We start from the raw sequence: 23,874 nt of genomic DNA on the forward strand, positions 1-23,874 counted from the left end.
TACGCAATTAGCTCATTATTAGACTGCTGTGCTTTTTGGCCCTCAACATTTTTAAAACAATGGTTTGAAATTTTTAATTCTTTTCACTGTTCTTAATGTTAATAACCATTTTTCCAAGCTTTTTATTTTCACTTTTTATGTCCTGTCATGCATGCGTCCACCTTGTCTTAGCAAGCTGCAAAACAGGGTAGACAATGACAGGATCAAACCATTTTAGCAAACATTGGCATTATTATTATAATTATTATTATATATATATTATTATTATATATTTTTTTTCTACAATTTGTCAAGGTCACTTTCTTAAAGGAATCGGGGTTATCCCAGGATGACAGGGTGGACAGGGAATTTTGGAAACATTTAAGTAGCTATATATAATATACAGTACGAGTTTTTGTTTATTAAATAATTCCTGTAGTTCTTATATAGCTTTAATATCTTCAATATTAAATTTACAATGTAAAAAAGGAAAAAAAATACTTGGAAAGAAAAGATGTATGTCCAAACTTGATTGCTACTGTATTTTATAAAAGTGCTAAATGACTTATTGAAATGCATAAATTGTAAAAAAAAAAAATAATAATAATAATAAAAATGCATCTTCGAATATTTAAGAATATATATATATATATATATATATATATATATATATATATATATATATATATATATATATATTTAAAAAAACCTTTACTTTTAACCACTGTAAAAAAAAACATAACCAGGCAACACAGCAGATATGGCTAAATGCCCAACCCCGAATCAAATAAAAACTGTATTAAATTCACCAAACGTTTTTTTAAAGTGAAGGTTAACATTCCTCTATATTTGTATTACATTTGATTTTTTAATTTAGAGTAAATCTTGAAAAACATTAAACATCAGTGTAGGAAATATGAAAAAAACAATGCCATAGGCAGGAAGTGCATGTTATGGATTGATAGTCAAACATTTATAAACACATTTTACATGTTTCTGTCTCTCTCCTTTTTTCTTCCCTTGTTTAAATTACACAGCTCTCAAACTCTGCTCTAGGAAGTCGATGCTCAGTGACGTTCAAACAGCTGAAGCACAAACCCCAAACTTCCTGTCAGAGGCGGTCTTTGCATAGAGGCATTGCTAGGCAACTGCCTTGGGCCCCTCCCACTGCAGCCCACTGTAGGGGCCCCCTGACTAGCTGCAAACTTCCCATAGGCCTACAGCTGTAATTGGGGCCCTTTGGGCAGTAATTCACAGAAATGGTGATTCTTGTATGTTTAAAATGGAAACAAAGACAACACAATAAATTACAAAGAAATACAGTTCAGTCCACACCCCCTCTCTTTCCCGTTAAAATGGAATATTCCATCCACGCCATGTGGCCATGCCTTGAACCGCTACACGAATTAAGGTGAAATTAAGTGTACAAGTGGGTTGTGAGCGAAGCCATGAAGCGCCACTTGCTACAAAAAGAAAAAAAGAAGGAAGAGGCTAAACTAAAAACAGATCCTCTTCCAAAACTGATAAGCTTTTTTTTATCAATAAAATACTATTTTTTTTTAAATGAATAATAAGTAATTAATATAAAATAAAAACTCATTTAAAACACAATCAAAAGCTATATAATAGTGCACAGAATAATATCAGTTTTAGTTAGTTTCAGTTTCAAATAATTGAAACAGCTCACCAAAACCTCTACCCATCCTTTATATTTGACAATATTTTATTACTTTACAGGTCCTCACCCATCTTAATTTTAGTTGTTATATTATTTTTAGCCTCGCGCTGAATTTAGCTCTGTGCTGCGGGAGGGAGGGAGGGAGGGGGAGAGAGAGAGCGCAGCGCAGCAGCGCGGCGCATTTTGCCTGATTTCTCTTGATTAAATTTCAATAAACATGTGAATTTAATACCTTTTAATACAATATATTTTAATTCACTTGATAGGACCTTATTTATTAAAAAGTTTTTTTTAAATCGCAATGCCGCGCATGCTTTCCTTTTGACTGACGCTAAACTGTTTGATCCAGTTGTTATATTAGATTATATTAATACCATTTTAACGTTTTTCGTTTCTATGTTTTGAAATTTGTTAGATTATATTTTTGTCAACATTTTGGGTTTATTTTCGTTTGTTATTTTTCTAATAATAATAGAATTTACATAATTTATTTTCAAAGTACCGTGCCCAACACTGGCTGACAATGAGCAAGTTTCCTGGCACAAACCAGCATGAATGACATGAAATGTTTAAAATTAATACAGACATGTAGAAAAACGAAGACGAAGACAAGCTGTAACCTAGATATAAATAATAATAGAATAATAATAATAGAATAATAATAAATAATAATAAATAATAATAAATAATAGAATAATATGCCAATTATGCATATTTGTAGTAGGGTATTTTTTCATCCCTGACTCTAATTCATTTAAGTTATATACCTGATTTGATCTTTTTCCTACAATCCCTGCTAAGTTTTAGGTGAAGGAGACCTAAAGAAGGTCAGTGCATGTTTCTGGAAAAACAAAACAGTGGGCGTGGCATCGCGATGGTTACCATCCATCGCAATGTTGGGTCATAAATGAGGATGGACTATGATATCATCCATCGGCACAACCCTATTTCTTGCATATTAATGTCGATGGGCCCCCTAGCTAAATTCTACGGTGGCCGAGAAAGCCCAGCGCAGTGCAAATTGAAAAGCGCTGCAAAAGCACAAAACACATCCATCAAAATTACAACACAGGCGCAGCAAATAGAAAAACGCGCTGCAAATAGAAAAACGCGCTGCAAATAGAACCACAACACAACGGAAGTGAGTCACAACACAACGGAATTTTCCCGGGGGACCTTAAAAGATGCTGTACCAGCTGTATACAAAGGACAATAAGTGGCAAACAAGCTTCTGAAAAGTAAGTTATGTTTATTACCTGTGATTACCACGGTTGTGTGCATATTATTAAAAGTTCTGCTTCACAAAACGCCTTGTTTGCCACTTATTGTCCTTTGTACACATAGTGAAGTCCGAGACGTTACTGAAGACGCAGCTTAGCTGGTACAGTATCTTTTAAGGTCCCCCGGGAAAATTCCGTTGTGTTGTGACTCACTTCCGTTGTGTTGTGGTTCTATTTGCAGCGCGTTTTTCTATTTGCAGCGCGTTTTTCTAGTTGCAGCGCGTTTTTCTATTTGCTGCGCCTGTGTCGTAATTTTGATGGATGTGTTTTGTGCTTTTGCAGCGCTTTTCAATTTGCACTGCGTTGGGCTTTCTCGGCCACCGTAAAATTCGCCTTGAGCCCCCATATTGCTAAGTCCGCCACTGCTTCCTGTCTGTGTCCTCACTTTCCCTTTCTATCCAACTACACACCCTGTTATTTCTAACAGCTCAACTCATAGACTTATTTTCAGCATAAACAAAGTTCCCCACTCTGTCCTGACCGCCTGCCACCCTCTGTACAGTAGAGCAACAGCGCCACCCAATGGCCATCTCCTATTCTACTAAAGGAAATGTGGGATCACTACCAAACCCAAAAACCAGACTCAAACCTGCCAAAACCAAAATTGACCCTAACTGCTGCACTGCAGTCAACATCAAAAAAGGCCAGTGACACTTTTCTCCACTCTCAGTCAATGCCAGGTCCCTTCTTCTCCCTCAGACAGGCGCTTTTTTATTTTGAGGTTAAACCTTGTGTATTTCTTCTCTCGCCCATTCTTCGGGTCCCAGGGCCAGCGGCCTGATCTCAATGATTATACAGCCTCCTGCGGAGTGACTCAATTCTTAAAAATAAAGATGTTTAAATGGTTATTCACTTGGATGGACAATAAAGGAGAAAAAACATTAAACTCGGTCTGGGGAACAACACCCAGTTTAAGCCGATTCATTATTATTACCAGACATGTTTGGTGTTTAAAGATGATGCTTCTTTAGTTGTGCGACTAAAGAACATTGCCAACAAATACTATGAGTAAAAAGTCAACTCTTTTAATACAGGAGTTTTTAACCTTTTTTCCTGTGTGATCCCTTTTTAAAGAACCCTGATGCACATGAGTGAACTGATCTGATTCAGTGAGAGGACAACTCTGTATAATGTCCGGATCTAAAGGCTGGATGTCCAGTTTTGCGATGAAGTGTTTGACTGATGTGTGGAACTTTGCCAGAGTTGTGTCTCTATGTATATAAAAAAAATAATAATAATTTTACCCGCATGGACAGGTGCAAGTATAAACTAGGCATTAATTAAACTTTATAGGGACTTTTTTGTTACACAGGGAGTTCTGCTGGGTCTGGTGGACCCATTGCATTTTGAGGTTCCTCTTCCCCTGCATTACCATCAAAACCCTCTCTCTCTTCCAGTATCAACTGTTTTCAGTATGAACATAGAATCTTGATCAGTTGTGTTATGGATAAACTGAAAACAGGTCCCACTGTTTCAATAAATGCAATAAAAACCATGTATTGACTGATTGACTACATGTAGTATGTAGGAAAATACTGTATGTAAGAAAAGAGACGTTATCTAAATGAAATTTCTGATAAAAATTATTCCTTTAAATATTCTTCCTATTTATACATCTTATATTTCAAGGATATTTAGGCAATAGCACCATTTTGAGGGTCAACAGACCTTTAATGTCCATATTTTTAAGACTGTATGGTTGTTATATTCTTTCCTAAATGACCCAATGTGTATGCAGCTAGACTATTGTTACCAGTTTTATCAATTTGCTTTGTTTTGGCTAAAAATAAGAATATTATCATTGGAATTGTGTCCAGTGTCAAAACAAAAGTAGAACTTTCAGAATATATTAAGTAGTTACCCATTGTACTGCATTGTACTGATCATAAGTGGCTGGTAGATTAAGTATCACTTAGTAAGTAAGGCATCCTCTGATAATTAGCTCTGTTTAAACCAGGCTCCAGAGGCCTTTTGATCATGGACTCCAAACCCACTTTACCCAGTTGTAAGTCTTGGATTTCTTCCTCAGCCAATAAGGCTGTAGAGAACACAAATAGGCAGTTGAGTTCAGACAGCAACAGCACTAAAAATAACCTCCAGCCAGTGTATTTCAAGGCCTCTGGACAACATATAGCTGCCCATTCAGTTCAGAAAATGATTAGTTTAAAAAAAGAGTGGGCTCTGTGTGAGTTTGTGCTGCGTCCGCTGTATTACTGGTCTGTGCTTTATAATTTGCCGTTCTGATTCGGCCTTGAGCTGTTCTGCAATTACAATGCAGGAGCCTCCCTTTCTGGCACTCTGTTTGGCAGCAGGGGGTTATGTGATGCTGCGCAAACCATTAAGTGATGGTTTTATTTGCTTTCTCTTTGAAAGGGATGTTTCTGGCAGTGTGTGTCTGCCTCAGTAGCCACTGTTTGTTTCAGTGTTTTTGAGTGCTCTGGAAACTAAGTGATTATATGATAACACCATAGTTGCTCTCTTGTAATTATGTGCTGGCCCTGAATAGCTGAGACTGCTTGTTTGATTTACTTCACAGTGGAACATGTTACTTGTGTTTCTCATGAGTTTGTAGTTGAATCATCACCGGAACATTGTTCTTCTGTGTTGTTTTTCTATGTTTTTTGCACAATCACTGCATTCAGCAGGTAAATGAGCTTTTGCATCTTCAAAACATGCCATCAGTATTGGGTTGGAGTTGGGTTGGGTTGTAAAAGGAAGCCAGTGCCTCCTCTCTGAAAAGTGAAAGTACTTTGTACAAGCCTCTTTTAGGCCTTTTTTTCCTTTCCCTGCACAGTCATTTTCTTTGTTTGTTTGTTCATTAGATTACTTGATGTCACATTCTATTTGTGAATAAATAAATGTGCAAAATAAATAAATAAATGAATAAACAAAGATAAGTGGGAGAGATAACTAAGTTAAAGTGGGGAGACAGGATGGTGGATTGATACAAAGACTTGATGTGAACAAGTGCACAAAGTATACTGTATTTTTACAGACTATGAGGTGCACTAAAATCCTTTAATTTTCCCAAAAATGGCCAGTGCGCCTTATAAGTCAGTGCGCCTTACGTATGAATCTAAAAATCTACTCGAGTAAAAGTAAAAAAGTACTCAATTTAAAATGTACTTTGAGAAAAAGTTACATAGTTACTTTTAATTATTTGATGTAAAAAAGTACAACAAATCATAAATGAAAGAGTTTTTAATGAACTATTATTACACGTAATAATTTGAACCTTTCAGGCAGTATTTGTTCAGACCACCCCATAAAACATTTTCAGAATAGTGGCATAGGTTTCTATGATCCATTTTTTTTCTTTACATTTAAGAATGTATGGTCATATAGGTGACTTTAAACTGTATTTTTATAGTTTTACAGGTCATTATTATTTTTTAACTTGTTATTGCTATGCTTTAACTGATATTTACATGTTTTTTTAACATTTAAGCAGATTGTTTAATGATAAAAATATGTACCACCACATGCTTTCGCAGGTTTTATGTGAAGGTTTTGAGAGGTGACAGCTCTGTCCGGTGGGGCAGGCGCATTTTGCATTGCATGAAGACGTTAATGTCTCGTTATTCCAGCATCCGTGTGCCGGCGCATCCGCGCCAATTTTTTTCCCCCAGCATTTTATTTTTTACCCAGTAACAGGGATTTTTTCAATGTAGTGAAGTAAATCACTTGTGTCAAAATGTACTTGAGTAAAAGTAAACTTACCTATTTTAAAAACTACTTTAAAAATGACAAATTACTCATAAAATGTACTCAATTACTTTCCACCTCTGTCCAGCACTAAGGCTGGGTGTAGCACCATTAGCATTAGCCATTAACCGCAGCAGTAATATACAGTAAAATAGGAGAGAAATCTGCGTCGCTTAATGTGTCTTTAATCCAGTGCGCTTTATGTATGAAAATAGATCAGAAAATAGACCTTATAGTCCAAATTATATTTATACAACATTTTAAAACACCACTAGCAAAGAAGTTACTTAATAATTCCATGTGGAAATGTAGTCATAAAGTGGACCAAACTGTTATCTTATATTATGTGTTACAGATTGACTTATCTAGTGAACCTGCTTAGGTACTTAGTTTTCTTCTTCCAATCCATTTGTCAATAAACAGGCTTAGAGCAATTCGAATTATAGCTCTTTTTCATTACATACTGCTTTTGGTTTTCCTGAGTTGAGGAGCTGAGAAGAACCATGGCTCTCCTGGATCTTTGGAATTCTGTAGGACTGTAGGGGGGTGTGGGTGACCCCTAGTGGAGAACACAGGATGCTCTTGTAAAGAGTCACTAAAGACATTAAAGTTGCAGCTGGAAGAACGCACGTTTGATCTCCAGCCACTTTAGTTACTGAAGTATTGACTGTAATGAGGCCTTTTATGTTTTTTTAAGCAATACTGCAGCCATCTGTAAGGGGTATTTTTCTCACTTATAAGAAGCTGCAGTAGGACTACTAATGCAGTGTTCTCATGAAGGGCGATTTTAGGATCAGAGGTTTAGTGGTGATGAACACCCAACAAACACAGTCCCATCATCCTTAAAAAAACTGTACATGAATTTCAGGAGAGTTCCCAGGAGTGGTCAGTGTGACATAAAAAAAAAAAAATTAATCATTCAGATACAAAGCCGACACACAAACTATTATGCTCAGGGGCCAGATGTCTTACTCTAATTTTAACCATTTATTCAGATCAAACATCCCTCCAACAGCTGCATTCTATTTTTTTTTTAAACTGAAAGCTTCTTAAAACTCAGTATAGATTTTTCAGGGCATTTGCCCACGCTCAACAATGAAATCCCATCATTTGTTCTCACCTCACACTCTCACTCAATACCAAGGGCTGACTGGCTGGCACACACACACACAGGACATATCAGGAGTGGGACATCACCTGTCTCATCTTATCTTGTTTTATTCTGTATCTTTAATATGTTGATAATAAGTTTAAAATCATCAGAACGTTGTTCCAAAAGGCTTGAGGGTCATCAGAGTATTTTTGAAAATTTGTGCTTTACACCTTGCAACACTCCCACGTATACAATGTTTGCCTATTGGTGGAAATCATGTTCATCTGGGTTGTTTTTTGACTGCCAGGAAAAGTTGTTGCTGTGCTCTTGGAGGAATCTTGGTAGACTTCTGGGAAGATTCAGTACTGTTCCAAGTTTTCTCTGTTTGAAGATAATGGCTCTCATTGTGGTTAATTGTGGTTCAGCTTTGTAACCCTTTCCAAACCCTAACATTTTATTAACTTTATTTTGATCGTGGCATAGTGTACTTCTTCTCATGACCATTTAGCTTACTCCGGACAGCTAGCAAAGTTAATATTTTGATTATTAGATTATTAGGTCATAACATGGATGGCAGCAATCAAGCATGGGTTGGTCAAATAATAATAATGGTCCATTAATAACCTAAGTTATGTAACTGGATGATTGAGTGACTATTTGAGCAAAATGTTGTGCAAAAAAAATATACATCATATATATATATATATATATATAAATCGTTATTCAAAGATCTGTATATATGCACTGCGCATTGTTTGTTTGCATTTATAGTACCAGTCAAACATTTGGATATACCTTCTCATTCACAGTATTTTGTTTTCTACATTGTAAATGAATACTGAAGTCATCCAGAAACATAAGGAATAATGTAGTCAATTAAAAAAAAATGTTAAACGAAACAAAATAATCTGTGAAGCATTTAGGTATCTCTTATCTAAATGCTTCTCTTGTCCAACAGAGGTAACTCTTGCTCTTCCTTTTCTGGGGCGGTCCTAATGAGAACCAGTTTAATCATGAATTTTTTTTTTTGATTGACTGACCTTCATTTCTTAGATTATTTTTTCTTTACTTAGTTGAGTAGTTCTTGCCATAATATGGATTAGAACATTAATCAAATAGGGTTTTTGTTCTGTAGACCAACTCTACCTCTAAATTCAAATTATTAACTCTTGACGAGTTCAGCACAGCTATTAACTAAAAGCTATTCCAAGTGACTCTACCTCAGAAAGCTGACTAAAAAACTGCATAATGTGCAAAGCTGTTATCTAAACAAAAGGTGCCTCTTTTAAGAATGTAAAATATAAAACATGTTCCAGTTTATTTAACATTTGTTTACTAAATAATTATATAGTTTGGATGATTTTCATATAAATCTACAATGCAGATTTTAAAATAATGAAAAAACACTAAATTGAAGGTGTCCAGACTTTTTAAATAAAAAGTAAAAAAAGGAATTTACAATTTTTAACCTTTCAGGATAAAAAACAACAACATAGTTGCATTCAGGTTTAATTTATTAGTCATTTGTTATTTTCCATTGTTTTTAAAGAAATACAATATATTTACTTGTCCTCATTGCAGTTCTTTTTTTGTATGTTAATAAACCCTTACAAACACTGCAGTATCATCTTACAAAATCATCAACCTTTTTACAGAGTAATCAAACAGAAATACAGAGTTTACAGAGTAACTACTAATACAAAAAAATAGAATTAAAGAAGTTAAAAACTGGAATGTCTGATTTGTCCACAATGATGAAACACAGATGCCTCTGAGAGGTAGTAAACTCAATATTTTAGCACCAGTGAAAAGAGTGACCTTCACATTGTCTGCATAATGGTCTGGCAAAAGTATAAAGTGGCAAAGCACACAGAAAATACAATAAAGTATTAACCATACACATTCCACTCTACTCATGCAAACATCAGGGGGAAACTCCAGACTCATTATATTCATATGAGGATATAAACAGTCATGTTGACACTTAAGAATCATCAAACCTTATGAGACTTAATATCTGCCAAGCTTGTGCTGTCAAAATGTTGACTGCATTGTTATTACTAAAACAATGTAAGGAATGTTTTTCTTATAATTTAGAATCTAGAAATTTATACTTTTTAATTGGAAGAAAAATATAAATTGTACGGGCACTAAAGTTTAAAAATACATAGAAAGACACTGTAACTGGGAAATAGAGCCCTACAGTACACACTCATTTGCGTTAAAATCAGAAATAGGTCTTATACCTGAAAAGTCAGAAAAGTGCTACTGTGCAGGCTTTAAGACTGATAGACTACAGAGTAACTATCCTACTGTAAAACTCTATGACTAGTCCTACTGATTTGAACACTGAGAATTTTAAAAACACAGCACACACACATTTAGAAAAGGCTGAAACTGTAGCACCTTTGAAGGTTTGTCCAGCTATTTTACTAGACAATAAAAGCACCTTAACCTTAGTGGCAGGCCACAGATTGGGGAGCTTTTACTCATAAAGAGTGTAATGTATTAGCACCCAGGCTCTCCAAATGCTCCTGATTTATTTAATGCATGTTCCTGGTATTCTTTGAATGCCCTGGCCTTTGGCTTTGTATCGAGAGGTTTTCTGAGTATAAAACAAGCTTCAGTCCATATACTAAGGGTTAGTAAACTTGTGCCCATCTTTAAAGAAACAAAATGTCAAATTTATACAAATACAATCTGGAAAGACTCTCTAATACAAATGTAAAAGATAAAAGGAGATGAATATTAGTGGTAATGAGTCTACTAAAATTTCAGCCAAAGCTGAAAAGATGGATTTCACAAGCTAATTTTACAGCCGGCTCGCTGAGAGACGTCCAGGGGAAGGACTCCTACTACGACTGGACATCTGCTGAAAGAGAGAGAAAGAGAGAGAGAACAGAGGGTATGGTTGTAGAGTAAGTCACAGAGAGACAAAAAGTGTCAGAGAGAAAGAGAGAGAAAGGGAGCGTGAATGACAGATAGTCACAAATCTAAATCCAGCATCACACAAGCACTGAACAAGCATGGAGTGTAGCAGGATAGCATGGAGGCCTCTGGTCTACAACAAAAAATAATTTACCTATGTAAATGATACAAATATAATATCACTATATATCACTATGAATTAAAAATATAACAGTTTGTATTTAATAAGGAAAGCATTAGATAGATTTAGTGTTCTGTTTGTATGATAAAAAAAAACATCATGAATGTTTGGTAGCAGCATCATTAATTGGGGCTGCTTTGCTGCCAGAGATTTAGGATGTCTTGCATTTATGAAGGACCTATACATTACTGTTGAGGAAGTGCTGTTTAACTCTTTGTGAGTAAAGAAGCACGATAAGGACATTAACACACAGGTACTGGGTGATTAGACCACATTTTAGATCAAATATAAAAAGCTTGTAAACATTCTAGCACTGTTTACCATCAGTTATAAAGCAGTATAGTTCTATACTCACCCTCAGACCAAGAAAGCATGCACAGAAGAAATACAAAACTTAACATTGAGACACATATCTTTACAAAATATATCAGAAGTTCAACAGTCCAGAAAAGAATGTGAATGCACCATCAACCGTGATTGGCAGAAGCACTGATGAATCTTCAGTCATCAGAGAAACTTACAAGGGTGCGGGTGGGGCTTCCTGGGCGAGAGCGGACAGGACTGGAGCTGCGGCTTCTGCTTCTCCACTAAAACACATACAACAGAAACAAACAGTTACAACTACACTCACTGGCCATTTTGATGGAAACGTCTACTATGTATTCTTCTCACTGGATACTTTATAAACCAGTCCTACTGTATGTTATGAATGAGAAATACAGGTACACTGTATACTGTACAGGCCATCTGTTCATGCACAAGTTATAAGCCACACTCAGTCCCATTCATAAATGGTTTGTTTATGAGCACATGACGGCTGTTGTTAAGCTATTATTATATATTGGTCTGTTCTCAACACAGCTGTGATACTGACATACTCAGTGGTATGGTAGGCTGAGAGTATGGTGCTAGCATGACAGTCAGTGTTACTGCTAAGTTTAGAGTGCTCCACAATCCAAAAATATCCAGAAAAATCCAGACAACACTAAAGAACACTCGAGAGAAGTGGTTAGATTCTCCAACTGTACTCCTACTAGTACCAGTACAAGGCTGACGTATGAGGTGGATGTTTAAAATAATGATAAGCTGTGATTATAAACCAAAATAAAAAAACAGCTACAACAAACACATATGGAGCTCTGATAAAGTGAAATAAACTGTCAATGTACAGTATCTGGACTTCTCTACATCGTATTACTCAAATGCAGCTTTAGGCTGTATATTAAACAGTGTGTGTGTGTATATGGGTGTGTGTGTGTACATACCAGTGCCCCTCTCCTGGTCACAGCCTCTCCTTTTACTATGACAGCATCACCTTCCATCAGCGCAGGCCACACATGGTACGCTACCAGTGGAGCAGTGAACTCAGAGTCATAGCTACGCCTGTACCTAAATGAAAAAATTAAGTGGAAAAAACGTAAAACATAAATCTTCTGTAAATATGGGTGAATATCATTAAACTGCAATAAACTTTTTCACATATATATAGCTCAGTGTAACCTTATAGGGCAAGGAAACATGTTCTTACCTGAATATTATTAGCAATTACAAGTTATCAAATGTAGACAATATTAATAAAAATATTGTCATTTAGAGCATTTATTTGCAGAAAATAAGAAATGGCTGAAATAACAAAAAAGATGCAATCAAGTACATATTTATAAAGAAATCAATATTTGGTGGAATAACCCTGGTTTTTAACCTGGTTTTAATGCATCTTGGCATGTTCTTCTCCGCCAATCTTACACACTGGTTTTGGATAACTTTATGCCATTCCTGTTGCAAACATCCAAGCAGATTAGCTTGGTTTGATGGCTTGTGATCATTTATGTTCCCATTGATTATATTCCAGAGGTTTTTAATTTGGTAAAATTAGATATTCATCATTTTGTGATGGTCTCTTATTTTTTTTCCAGAGCTGTGCATACAATGCAGAACAGTTATTGTGAAAATGTGTTGATTATTTCTGCATCACCCACTTCTACCATTTCTAACAAATATGTATTCACACAATATAAAGAGCATATGAAATAAAAAAAAATGCATCTGCAAAACAAAGCATTTCATTTTGTGTGAGTGACATATGAAGTTCTTTCATCTTGCCTCCAGAGGTCACTATTACCAAGTTAGTGAAATTCCATGATTAACTGTGTCCACCTGTTTCTGTTTGTTTACTGATTGTTTAGTTCATGTCTGAATTCTGACACTATATATACTACACAGTGCACTATATTGGGAGTCTGTGTCCAGGACATCAACATATATGAATGTGGAATAAACACGAAGCACTATTTGCACTGTGGGTATATTTATGTAAGTAAATGTTTCTATTTATTTTGTTTAAGCTTTTTAAAAATGATAAAGAAAGAACTTTCTCTGACTCAACATCACAGTGCAAACTGCACATAATGTACAATCTATGAATTTGCAGCAAACAGGTTTAGGGAAAAAAGATGGTGGAACTATTCTAAATGCATTCTATATACCATAACATTAATTTTGCAAATCAAGTCAGATTTTTGTATTTATGAGCTGTAATTTTTCATCATTCCAGTAGCAGTCTGCGAGCATTTTTGCGTGCAAAACATAAATGAGATTGTGTATGCTCTCACTTCATGTCACTGTAGAGTTCTCCATCTGAGCTGAAGGCCAGGTCTAGAGTAGGATCAAGCGTCTGCATGGCGAAGGCGATTCTACACATCTCTCTGATGAAGCTACTGATAAGCACAAAGTCCACTTCCGGAGGGAAGGAGATACGTGGGTTCACGTTCATTGAGTTGATCACATCCTTCAAAAGATAAAAATAACACTGTTACTGTCACAGCTATGCTACTATGCCACTATACACTTTAAAACATTCAATATCAATGTTTAACAGATCACAATATTAATCTTTATATATAAGTCAACAGCACCGTACATACATTAACACTTGTTTGGACATCGTAGAGGTCAAGGTTTCGAACAATGTAATCCACTACTGCATCCTCCAGAGTCTCAGGACCAACATGTGTAGGGGACAGGGTCTTCCTCACACGTAGTTTAAACTGCCGATAGGCCAGTTTAGCTGCCTGGAATGACTCCTATTGGACACATTAGGATTTAGGGTGAAAGAAAAATAATTTTTATAATGGCAAAAATGTGTCATGACATAGAACACAAAAAATCATTTTCTTCACAATATAAAACAGTAATTTATAACAGCCATTTATTAATCAAGTAGTAGTAAACATAGCTTCTGTATCTTCATTAAAATCCTAAATCCTAAAAAGCAAACCTATCTAAAATGCCCTCAGTGCAGCGGAAGTAATGCAGAGGAACTGAGAGGTCTGACGAGAATATACAGTATAATCTTAATGGAAAAGTCATAAACAAAAGAAAACTTTAACTGATCTTATCACCTAATGTTTAAAGTATAAAACAGGCTGTCTAGAGAAGCCAGAAGATTTGAAAACAAGGGAAGAGCACTAATAAATTTAAAATAAAAGTAAAAAATAACTCTTTGGTCACATTTAGCAAATAAAAAGAACACATTGCCTACTGTTAAGCATGGGTCATGTCGATGTGTCTTTGGTACCATGAGAGTGTAAAAAATATGCCTTGCACATCTCGAAATGCACAAAAGGTATGTACTTATTCTACTAATTAATTATGGGTGTGTTTTAGGCGTAACAAGAAGTAAACCAGTAATATCAGTGTGCCAGTCGTCATTCCCTGACTTTGGCATGATGATATCTTAACATCTTGGCGCTTTTGTGCGTCTCAGCAGAAAAAACTGACCTGACACACTTCACTTCCAGACCACCACGCCCATCGGCGTAATTATATTCCTAAACTCCAATGCTATTAACGGTGTAAGAGAAAGGTGTGAAAATAAATTGTTCACAGCATCTAAGATAGCAATGAGCATTGCGACGCGCCTTGTGCATGGTGTACGTTAGGGCCCATGCTGTCACCAGTGGCATCAGCAAGACTACACAGAAGGCAGGAAGAATTAATTCCACAAAAGCTCAATTTTTCACTAAAGGGGAAAGTCTGATTGTTATGAAAGTCCAACAGTCTACTAAGGCCTGTGTTTACTAAACTGAAAAAAATGATGAGTAAAATTTACTTGAAAAACGTTTCGCAACTTTCTGCATTTGCTTTTTTAAATAAATTTAATTTCAGACAAAATTTAAGTAACTTCAACTCGGTTTCAGGACTTAAATGTTACATAGAGTAAATAATTGAACTGAACTTATACAATATTACTCAAATAATTTATGATACATAATACATTATAATTCCTGAAATGTAAATATTTTTAGTTAAAACACACATATTACACCTTTACTTAAAGAAACGGTTGACTGAAGTTAAGTTCACTTAACAGTCTTGAAACTGAGTTGAAGTTACTTAAATTTACATGAAATTAAATTTACTTAAAAAAGCAAATACAAAAAATTGCGAAACTTTTTTAAAGTAAATTTTACTCATCATTTTTTCAGTGTACTTTGACATGTGTGGCTGATTATGAAAAATCTTTTCATAATAAGCTAATAATGTAAACATTAATGAACCTGTCATACCACAGCAGCGATGAAAATGATCCTCTGCACTGTCTCCAAGTCATCGATGTAGCGGCGGAGGAAGCTCTGGGCCTCTAGCCTCTCAGTGGCGTACAGGTCAGAGAAGCGGGACACAAGCCGTGCGTGTCGGGATGAGTTGGTCAGTTGAGCGCGAGTGGGAGACTCACTTCTGACAGGACTGCTGGTACGACTCCTTCGAGGTAGAATTGGACTGGGTGAACGACTCCTCACTAGCCTTGAGAGGGAGAGGGTCATTAACTACTACCCTGAGTGTAGATTCCCAAAATCATCTTAGAGCTAAGATACATTAAGTGCTAGATTGGTAGACAGAGTGTTCAGTGGGATTGTTGTACAAATACAGTACAGTGAAAAAGTTTAAAAGTTTTTTTCTGCAAGCTGGCTTAGCTAATACTGGTGTTTTGACCAGCCTTGTGGATTTTTGTGCTTATTTTATTATATTTTTGAGCACATAAACCAACCTGTAATAAAAAAAATAAAAATGATATTGCCAACACCACAGTGGATATTCAGAGAAACAACCTTAGAAATTACATTTGACCCCGCAGCTAAAAAACATACCCAAATCTGATTTAGTTTAATGGTTTGCAGTAAATCTGAAATTTTAAATGAATTTCTTCATGTGTGCCTATACGTTTTGTCTGTAGTCATGCAGGGGTTCGGCTATTAAATTTAATTGTCAACAGAATTATGTTAACTGGTTGATTAGTAGTTTACAATTACATTTTTACATATTTTTATAAAAGAGTATAGTATATTTTTATAATAGACTGTAGTATATCGCACATGAGTGTTTACCATGTTAAACAAGCTACGTGTGAAGAAACGCTAGCTGATAGCACCCTGCCTTACCGGACCTCTGTGCTGCTGCTAACCACAGCTAGCGCTGCTGCTAACTGCAATAAAATACTGGAATTCTAAGCTTGCTGTAATAAATGGAAATGATTTACTCACCCAAATAAACAGTTTTTAAGAGAGAAATCTCTGTAGATTAGCATCCAGCACTCGTTTGACTTTTCTCGTTTGAAAGAAAATAGCAGCAAGACCTGCTAAAATTAGATGGGAAACAAGGCACCCTTGTTTTTTACTATTGTCATTTAAAATGCGCCTTATAGTCCGTTGTGCCTTATGTATAAAAATATGGTATACGGAAACAACATCCTCGCCTATAGCACAGTTGAACCCGCGAGGGCGCTGCAGAAATGAGGCAGAAATGACTGCAATAAAAGTGTTTTATAAAGGTTAGGAAAGGTTTATAAAAAAATAAGCAGGACAGGTATGTTTCATGTTTTCATGTTTCAACTTCAAAGAAACACATTTCAGCTATTAATGTAAAAAAATATGGTTTAGGGTTTAGTGCATCTTTATGGTTAGAACTTAAACAAGCAGCAGAGTGTAATATGTCCAAGGACAGGGATGGCACCGTGGTGTAATGCGTGTGTGTCTGTATGTGTGTGCGCATGTCTGTAACCCACCTTTCCTGTAACATGGTTTTCTCCGCAGTGAGAAAGGTGACCTCATCTCTCAGTAACCTGACCTGCCTCTCGTAGTCCTCCAGCACGTCCAGCTTCCTCTTATACACATCCACCTGTTCATAGGCTGCCCGCAACCTGCACCAAGACACATCACTTTAATCATGCATCTCAGCCCTGGCAGCAATACAATCAGCTTAGTGACATCCAGAGTTCTCAGAAGAAGAGGTTCAGTTACATGTTTAAGAACAATTCAGAAATTATTATTATTGTGCAGCGTGGAAAAAGTGTAAAAAGTGCACAAAGCTCAAATCTTATGAACATGTATTATTCCTAAAACTTAACAGTGGTGTCACAAGTATTTTGAATACCTGAATACCTATTTTGGCAAAGAGTTTTTAACTCACTCTGCTTTAAGGTGCAGTATTTCATCCTCTGTGGCAAGAAGGGTAGTGACTGATTTGTTTTTAGTGGAGTCCAGTTGAACCTTAGCTTCAGTGAGCCTGAAAACACACCCAGCCCACAATATATTTGTATTATACAGTACAAATGGCACCATGGTTTAGGTATAAGTATTGATTGCTGAAGTACAGTCCTGTGTGCTGTGTAAACTGAACTGGTACTGACTCCTGTTTGACAGAGCTCAGCTCTATGCGTGTGGAGCACAGCTGATCCTCAATCTTCTGCATGTCACTCTCGTGAGACAGCGACAGCTCTCGGATCTTCCTCTCCTTCTCCACATTGTCCTAAACAACACACAAGTACAACTGAACTTCATTTCAATCATATAAAGTCTGACACAAACTAGATTCAATTTAATTATCTTTCTAATAGGCCTTAGTGTGTATATGGGCCACAAGGTGATACAAAAAACATTTTTCTCTGCGGTAAAATAATTTATTTACACCCTGAAAACTTTGAAGCTTTTAGAGATTTCTACAGGACATGTGGAGAAGTTGCCACTGTCCACTGTCATACTGATTTTAAAATGAAGTTTAGGAAAGCGCCGATTTAATGATTTTTGTTATTCATATATTGACCGTTGCAGATTTACATTTACATCTATTAGAATTACAATTAAGATTTTCAGTAACATTTCTAATCAAACATGAAACCTTTATATGTAATGCCTGAATAGAAATCCTCAAGATATAAGTTTGTAATATTAGGAAGAAAATTGACAAAAAGGCGTGTTATGATACGAATCTGTTAAGGCTTTAATGTTAATGTTAAAACTAAGATTTTGAGAACAATTAAATTTTATTTATTGCATTTATTTGTTGATTGTAGTAGAATTATAACATTATAATTCTAATGTTGATGTTTTTACATTTTTTAAGACCTTTTTGCATGCTTCAACACTCTAGACACTTAACAACTGACTTTTAGATTCTCAGTTTCATATTAATTTTTGCAACATAAAAATGTGAATAGTTTGCATATATCATTATTATCATATTTCGTTTTATCTGCATACAAATATATTTTATTTTATTGCAAACAATAATTCTGCACTTTGTACTGGTAGTGAATCTCCACCTACAAAACACATTGTGTATCTATAAGATGTGAATTGACCTGAATGAGGTTGAGGCTGGTGTCTGGAGAGACGGAGGAGGATGCCATTGTGAAGCAAGTACTGAGCCATGGCAACAGACGGGATTTAAGGGTGTCCGCTCCTGCATAGTGACCACCTGCAGCAGAGAGAAATCTCATAGTGTGACACTCAAAACAACACATGTCTGTAGAGCATTAGAGTAGAGGCTCAGGAGTCTGTTAGGGACATTTTTATTGTTTTTTTGTCTAAATAGCCTAGGGACATAATACAGAGGTGGTGGGAAAAAACATCCCACCATATATTTTAAGTAGAGGGGGCAGAGGCGGTAAAAGAGAAAGGGTTGAAGAAGGGATGAGTAGGAATCAAATAAGGTCAAAGAAGCTCCCACTGTGGCAGAAAGAATGTGTTTTACATCATGTGTTTTGTACCTTCTTGAGCTGTGAGGTTTAGGATAGTGAACAGCTGCCCTTGAATCTTAGAGGTGAGCTCCACCAACTCACAGCAGCGGTTCAGGTTCTGGTCACATGAGATGACCTGCAGTCACATGAGATCAACAATATGATCCAGAGTGCATCGGAGATGTTTACCACTTTTCACTCACTTAAATTCATTGGAGGCTAAGAAGCTGTGTTGCTCCTGCAGACTGAATAACCTTACATTCTTCTTATAAATACAAAACATTTTGATATATTTTGGATAGTCAAGATGGAAGCTAATCTACTAAGAAATTGGGTTTATCTATTGTATGGTTCAAGTTTATTGTGTGTCTGTTTTCCCTGGCTGCAAAGGATCACTGTGGCTACACAAAAGCCAAAGGATATTTAATTAAATTTATGAAGGCTGAGAGCAACTGATGAAACAATGAGAACCAGGTGTGCTTCGGCATAGTTGCAACGAAAAAACAATACCAGTCTTTTGCAGGTAAGACCCTTGATTTAGCTTGCACAGACTAGGCCAGGGCTCTGCAACTCTGCTCCAGCACAGTTGAGTGGTTTTCCCTTCAAGGTTTTGTAGACACATTTAAGAATGGAGTCTTTATATAAAGACTTAAGTTTTTACTTAGTTTTCCAGCTTTTTAATTTTACTTTTTATTTCCTGTCATACATGCATACCCTGAGATGGAAAGTTGCACAAGAGAGTGGACAATTCTTGGTTGAATTGTTCAACATGACCTTGTTCTGTTTCAAAGATTCATTCTGATTTTCTAAAATTACCATGATATTTTTTACCACGAAAGTATGGATACCTTAGGGTGGATACTATGATACTTCACAGCATCTGTATTACTGAAGAGGATTAAATACTCCTAAATAAGCGAAATTATGCATTTACTGGTATCAGTTTCACAGAATTTGACAAAAAAAAAAAATCAGGTTTACCCTATTAATTTGATTAGCTCCACCATGTGGAGTAATGAAGCTGTAACATTGGTAAGTCAAATTAGGGAGTGAGCAATTTCACTCACTGCAATGTTCAACCTATGCCATAGCCTACATAAACCCTGTGAGAGTGTGCTACGCAGTGGAGTGCTAGTATACGTCTGTGTATGCGTGTCTGTGGTTCTGTGTCGCTCTGCAGTTTAAACTGTGGAGCTGCCCTGAGGACATGGTAAAAACCCACCTTCACAATAAAAGAAAAATGTACAAGAAGTGAAGGTAAACTTTCCCCTATATTTGTAAAAACTTGTTAATTCTTGAAAAATGTATTGTTACACAGAGATTGTATGAAATGTTAACAACTACGCTACATAAAATAAATTTTATATTGACATTGTCATGCTTTTGACCTGTTTTATGTTTTTTTGTCTGCTTGTTGTGGTTTTTTTCTCACCATGTGCTTTTTATCACATGACTTTGTTTTGTTTCTGTCTTGTCTCTGCCCTAGCCCAATATAGTCATTCGTTTCCCCACCTTTCTCATTTGTTAGCCAGCCCTCTTGTTATCTTTCCCATGTGTTCCCTGTATGTTTGTGTGTATATACAGTCCCTTTGTTTCTGTGTTTCTATGTCTGTTCTTTTGTGCAAGTTTCCATGTCAGTTAAAAGTGTATGTTAGCTTGGTTTTGATGTGTTTTGTTAGTCTTGCTTATTTATTATATAGTTTGTCTTGGTTTGTTTTCTTTTTTAATTAGAACCTGCTATTATGTCTGCAACTGTGAAAGATATTTACCAAAATGTGCTAAATACTGTCCTAGTGTAAGCTACATTATCTTACAGTTAAAAATGGCCTGGAGCTATGCACACTACAGTCCAGAGAGGGTGCTCATAAAATGTAGATTGTTCTTAGATCAGATTTCCCCAGGTTTGATGGTTAAATCAGTGTTTTTTTCCCCTGTCCTGCACATTTTAGGAGTTGTCCTGCTTTAAATTACCCCTGCAGCTCTGAGGGACTTGTTATGATCTGAGTAGTTGAATCAGGTGTGTTGGAAGCAGAACAGGACTGAGAAACACTGCTTTAAGAGATCGGAAGCTGGTTGTAGATCAGTGTTTTGTGAATGCAGGACCAGTCAGTCCATTCAGACTTTTACGGGGCCTGTCGGGGGCGCGCACGTTGCCTCTGACGCCACGAGGAAGCTCAGGAATGGGTCCACCGTTGCCCTGGCAACTGGCGTCCATAGCAACCAAACTCTGCTGGTGAATCATGGCAGCGAAAACAAACATTCCGTTGAGTAAAGTTTCCCTTTCTGAACTGCCGGGGTTAACATACTCTAAACTGATACAAACTAGAAACTTCACTCGAGAGGTTCTGACTGATAAGAGTCACACTCTGTTATATTATTAGCGTATTATTATACAGCTGTTGTGAGGGAAAGTTGGCTTGTCTGTGAGGATAAGTAAATATTAGCTCAACAACTAGCTAGCTAACCTAGCTAATCCTCAAAGCTCTGGTAGCAGCTGTGTAAAATCTAGCTGTCTGAGTTTCTCGTTTTAAAACACTACAAAGTATTTATTATTACATAAATTGCTGCATATTTTTCTCTGATACAGTGAATTATATGCAGTCCGAATATCTTTCCTCTATTACTTCTGCTGGGAACATTTTCTGATATAATGCTTTTAGTCAATCACAATATATTTTATTGTAGCTTTTACTTAACGTTAATTATTTAAACAGCTTTAGCTAACTACATATAAAAATAACACTTCGATACAAAAAGCACCAGAACAGCACCAGTTTATTTTAGCAATAAAAGCAATATGCTGTCACATTTGCAAGATAAAAGTGCATCTAAACTAATCAACTAACTAAGACTTTCATGCTTTCTGATTCTAGTCTCTGCAAACTAGCTCTGGATATTTTCGAAGCACAAGTTAAGTGTAAATGTAAAATATCTCTCTTTCGCTTTTAGTTTACACACTTTTCTATATAAATGTTAATTTATAAAACGCCAGCTGTAGTCAGATTACAGAAAACAGGAGACCATAGAGAACTGAGAATTTATATTATTGATATAGCTACATGTGCAGTAATGAATTGTGCAGCTTTTTCCATCACCATTACCTGAAATATGTGTTTTAGTTTTTCGTGAAACCTTATTATACTTCCTGTCTTGTTGTGTGCATATGTATACCCTTATACGTTATTAATAATAGTAAATGAATAAGACTACTCTCTTCGGCTGCACGTGGTGATCTAGTCACAGCCCCCTCTCTCAGTGTGGTTGGAAGAAGCCACAGATTTCAGGTCAGTTGTGAGTGACTTACATGGTAGTCTTTGTACCAGGCCTCCAGTTTCTGCTGCAGGACGCTGTATGATGATGTGTTGACCAGCCTCCGCAGCGTGTCTGCCATGTCTGCAGTTCAGCAGCACCCTTAATCCTGCTAGGACGTCCCAGAGAAACCGCGGGACTTAATCTGGAGCCGGAGCGCTCCCTATTTATACCCCCTGTATGTGTGATACACACACACACAGTTCCTGCAGCTCGTGACGCTGGATACTACGGACGCTCTTTAGTTGTAGCAACGGAGCTGCTGAGTTTGTGCCTCCGGTCTGTGAGTAAAAAACGCTCCTGAGTAAACCTGTTCTCCTCCTCTCAGAGTTTTACTATCCATTGAACACATAAAGCAGGGCGCGTGCGCGTGCCCGTGAGCGCTAGCTCTGTGCCCGAAGCGCGTGAACTGCTCTGGTGTTGGTGATGTAATGAGATGCTGAAATGGCACACTGTCATCACACACACACTCTCTCTTTCTCACACACACACACACAAACGCCGGGTGTTAGATGTCAAGTGGAGGACGGAGATTATTTACACAAATTTAGTGAAGGTTAATTAGCCTAATTTCTAATACAGTATAACACAGTATAGACTACTCATTCACTGCAGAGAAGTAAGCACCAATACCACCAATAACACCAATACATTTTAATATAAAAGAGCCAACATTCTTATGTGGGGCTTACATTGCCATTGTTTTTACATGTGTTTTACTGGGACCCAGTTGGATTTCATAAATGGGCCCAGACCCATCACTACAACCCACCTTTATCTAGAATGGGTTCCAGGCCTCATGTTCAGTACACAACCCAAATGAGGCCCATGTTAAACCTCTCCTGCTCTGGATAAATTGACAAATCTTTCTGGTTCCTTACAACAGTACAATGCAACCATAAAACAAACTTGTGGTACTTGCACAGATGGAATTTGACCTCCACCTTTAACCAATTCCTGCAGTAAACACACAAACACAAATACTCATGCCCTGAACAGTGGGCAGAAGAGCCCAGTGGACAATTAGGGTCCTAGCCTTGCTCAAGGGCCAAACAGTGGCAGCTTGCCAAACCAATCCCACAACCTTGTGGGTGATGGCCCAGTGCTTGCCACACCACAATTTCTTATCAATTAAAATTAATGAGATACCCCTAATTGTACCTATAATGACTTACTCTGTTACATGGGCAATTTAAATACAAACATTTCAGATATAGTTATTCTTTTAATTATTTAGGGTTAGTTATTATTTAGTTAGACCTCACTCACTGTTTTATTCTGTTTTTAAATGTATTTTCCAATTGAAAATAAAAATTTTACGTCACAGTCCTGCAGTTTTATACTTTGTATACTGGTGTTTTATACTTTGAGTGTTTATTGTCCCTTCATATTTATTTTTTACATTTACTATATATTAATGTTAAAATTGGAAATAGTTTGTTAGTCAATAATTGTCAATATTCTATTAAACCGGTTTGTTTACGATTGCCACACCATTATACACACAAAGTTTTGTTGTTTTTACTAAATAAAAAAAACGATAATTTTCTCACTTTCCTCAGTAAGGATAAACAGTGATGTTTTGTTCCACCTTGTTGTTTGTGTGTGTAGTAAATCATGTTTCTGGGAGTCTGGGGCAGAGCAGTGTGTGTGGGCCCTCTGGCTGTGTGTCTGTATGAATGGCTGCGCTTTATTTGGGTTTGCCTT

At 36.5% G+C, this 23,874-nt stretch overlaps 1 protein-coding gene across 2 annotated transcripts; it reads right to left on the reverse strand.

Moving 5' to 3' along the window:
- Positions 1 to 9,231: 9,231 nt before the first annotated feature.
- spata18 (spermatogenesis associated 18) lies at positions 9,232 to 22,750 on the reverse strand. 2 transcript variants are annotated; one of them, XM_022664370.2, is made up of 12 exons: positions 22,163 to 22,750; positions 18,889 to 18,994; positions 18,481 to 18,596; positions 17,530 to 17,648; positions 17,310 to 17,405; positions 16,906 to 17,040; positions 15,413 to 15,647; positions 13,769 to 13,927; positions 13,457 to 13,632; positions 12,110 to 12,233; positions 11,366 to 11,431; positions 9,232 to 10,604 (listed from the first exon to the last, which is right to left on the reverse strand). In XM_022664370.2, exons 1-12 carry the CDS (start codon positions 22,247 to 22,249, stop codon positions 10,548 to 10,550), a joined length of 1,476 nt encoding a protein of 491 aa, XP_022520091.1. In that variant the 5' UTR covers positions 22,250 to 22,750; the 3' UTR covers positions 9,232 to 10,547. The 2 variants fall into 2 exon arrangements, with proteins under 2 accessions (XP_022520091.1, XP_022520085.1); XM_022664364.2 differs by having other exon boundaries at positions 9,232 to 10,607; positions 22,163 to 22,626.
- Between the last annotated feature and the right edge of the window lie 1,124 nt (positions 22,751 to 23,874).

The sequence above is a fragment of the Astyanax mexicanus genome, chromosome 1 (assembly GCF_023375975.1).
Source record: "Astyanax mexicanus isolate ESR-SI-001 chromosome 1, AstMex3_surface, whole genome shotgun sequence".
NCBI classification, from domain to species: Eukaryota; Metazoa; Chordata; class Actinopteri; order Characiformes; family Acestrorhamphidae; genus Astyanax; species Astyanax mexicanus.

Bases quoted from the DNA above. Each gene is read 5' to 3' on its own strand.
- spata18 (XM_022664364.2), bottom strand. From the start codon at position 22,249: ATGGCAGACACGCTGCGGAGGCTGGTCAACACATCATCATACAGCGTC. The intron at 17,406-17,529 runs GTCAGTACCAGT...GTGTGTTTTCAG, and splicing joins CTGAGCTCTGTCAAACAGGA to GCTCACTGAAGCTAAGGTTC. The intron at 17,041-17,309 runs GTGAGTTAAAAA...GTCTTGGTGCAG, and splicing joins ATACTGCACCTTAAAGCAGA to GTTGCGGGCAGCCTATGAAC.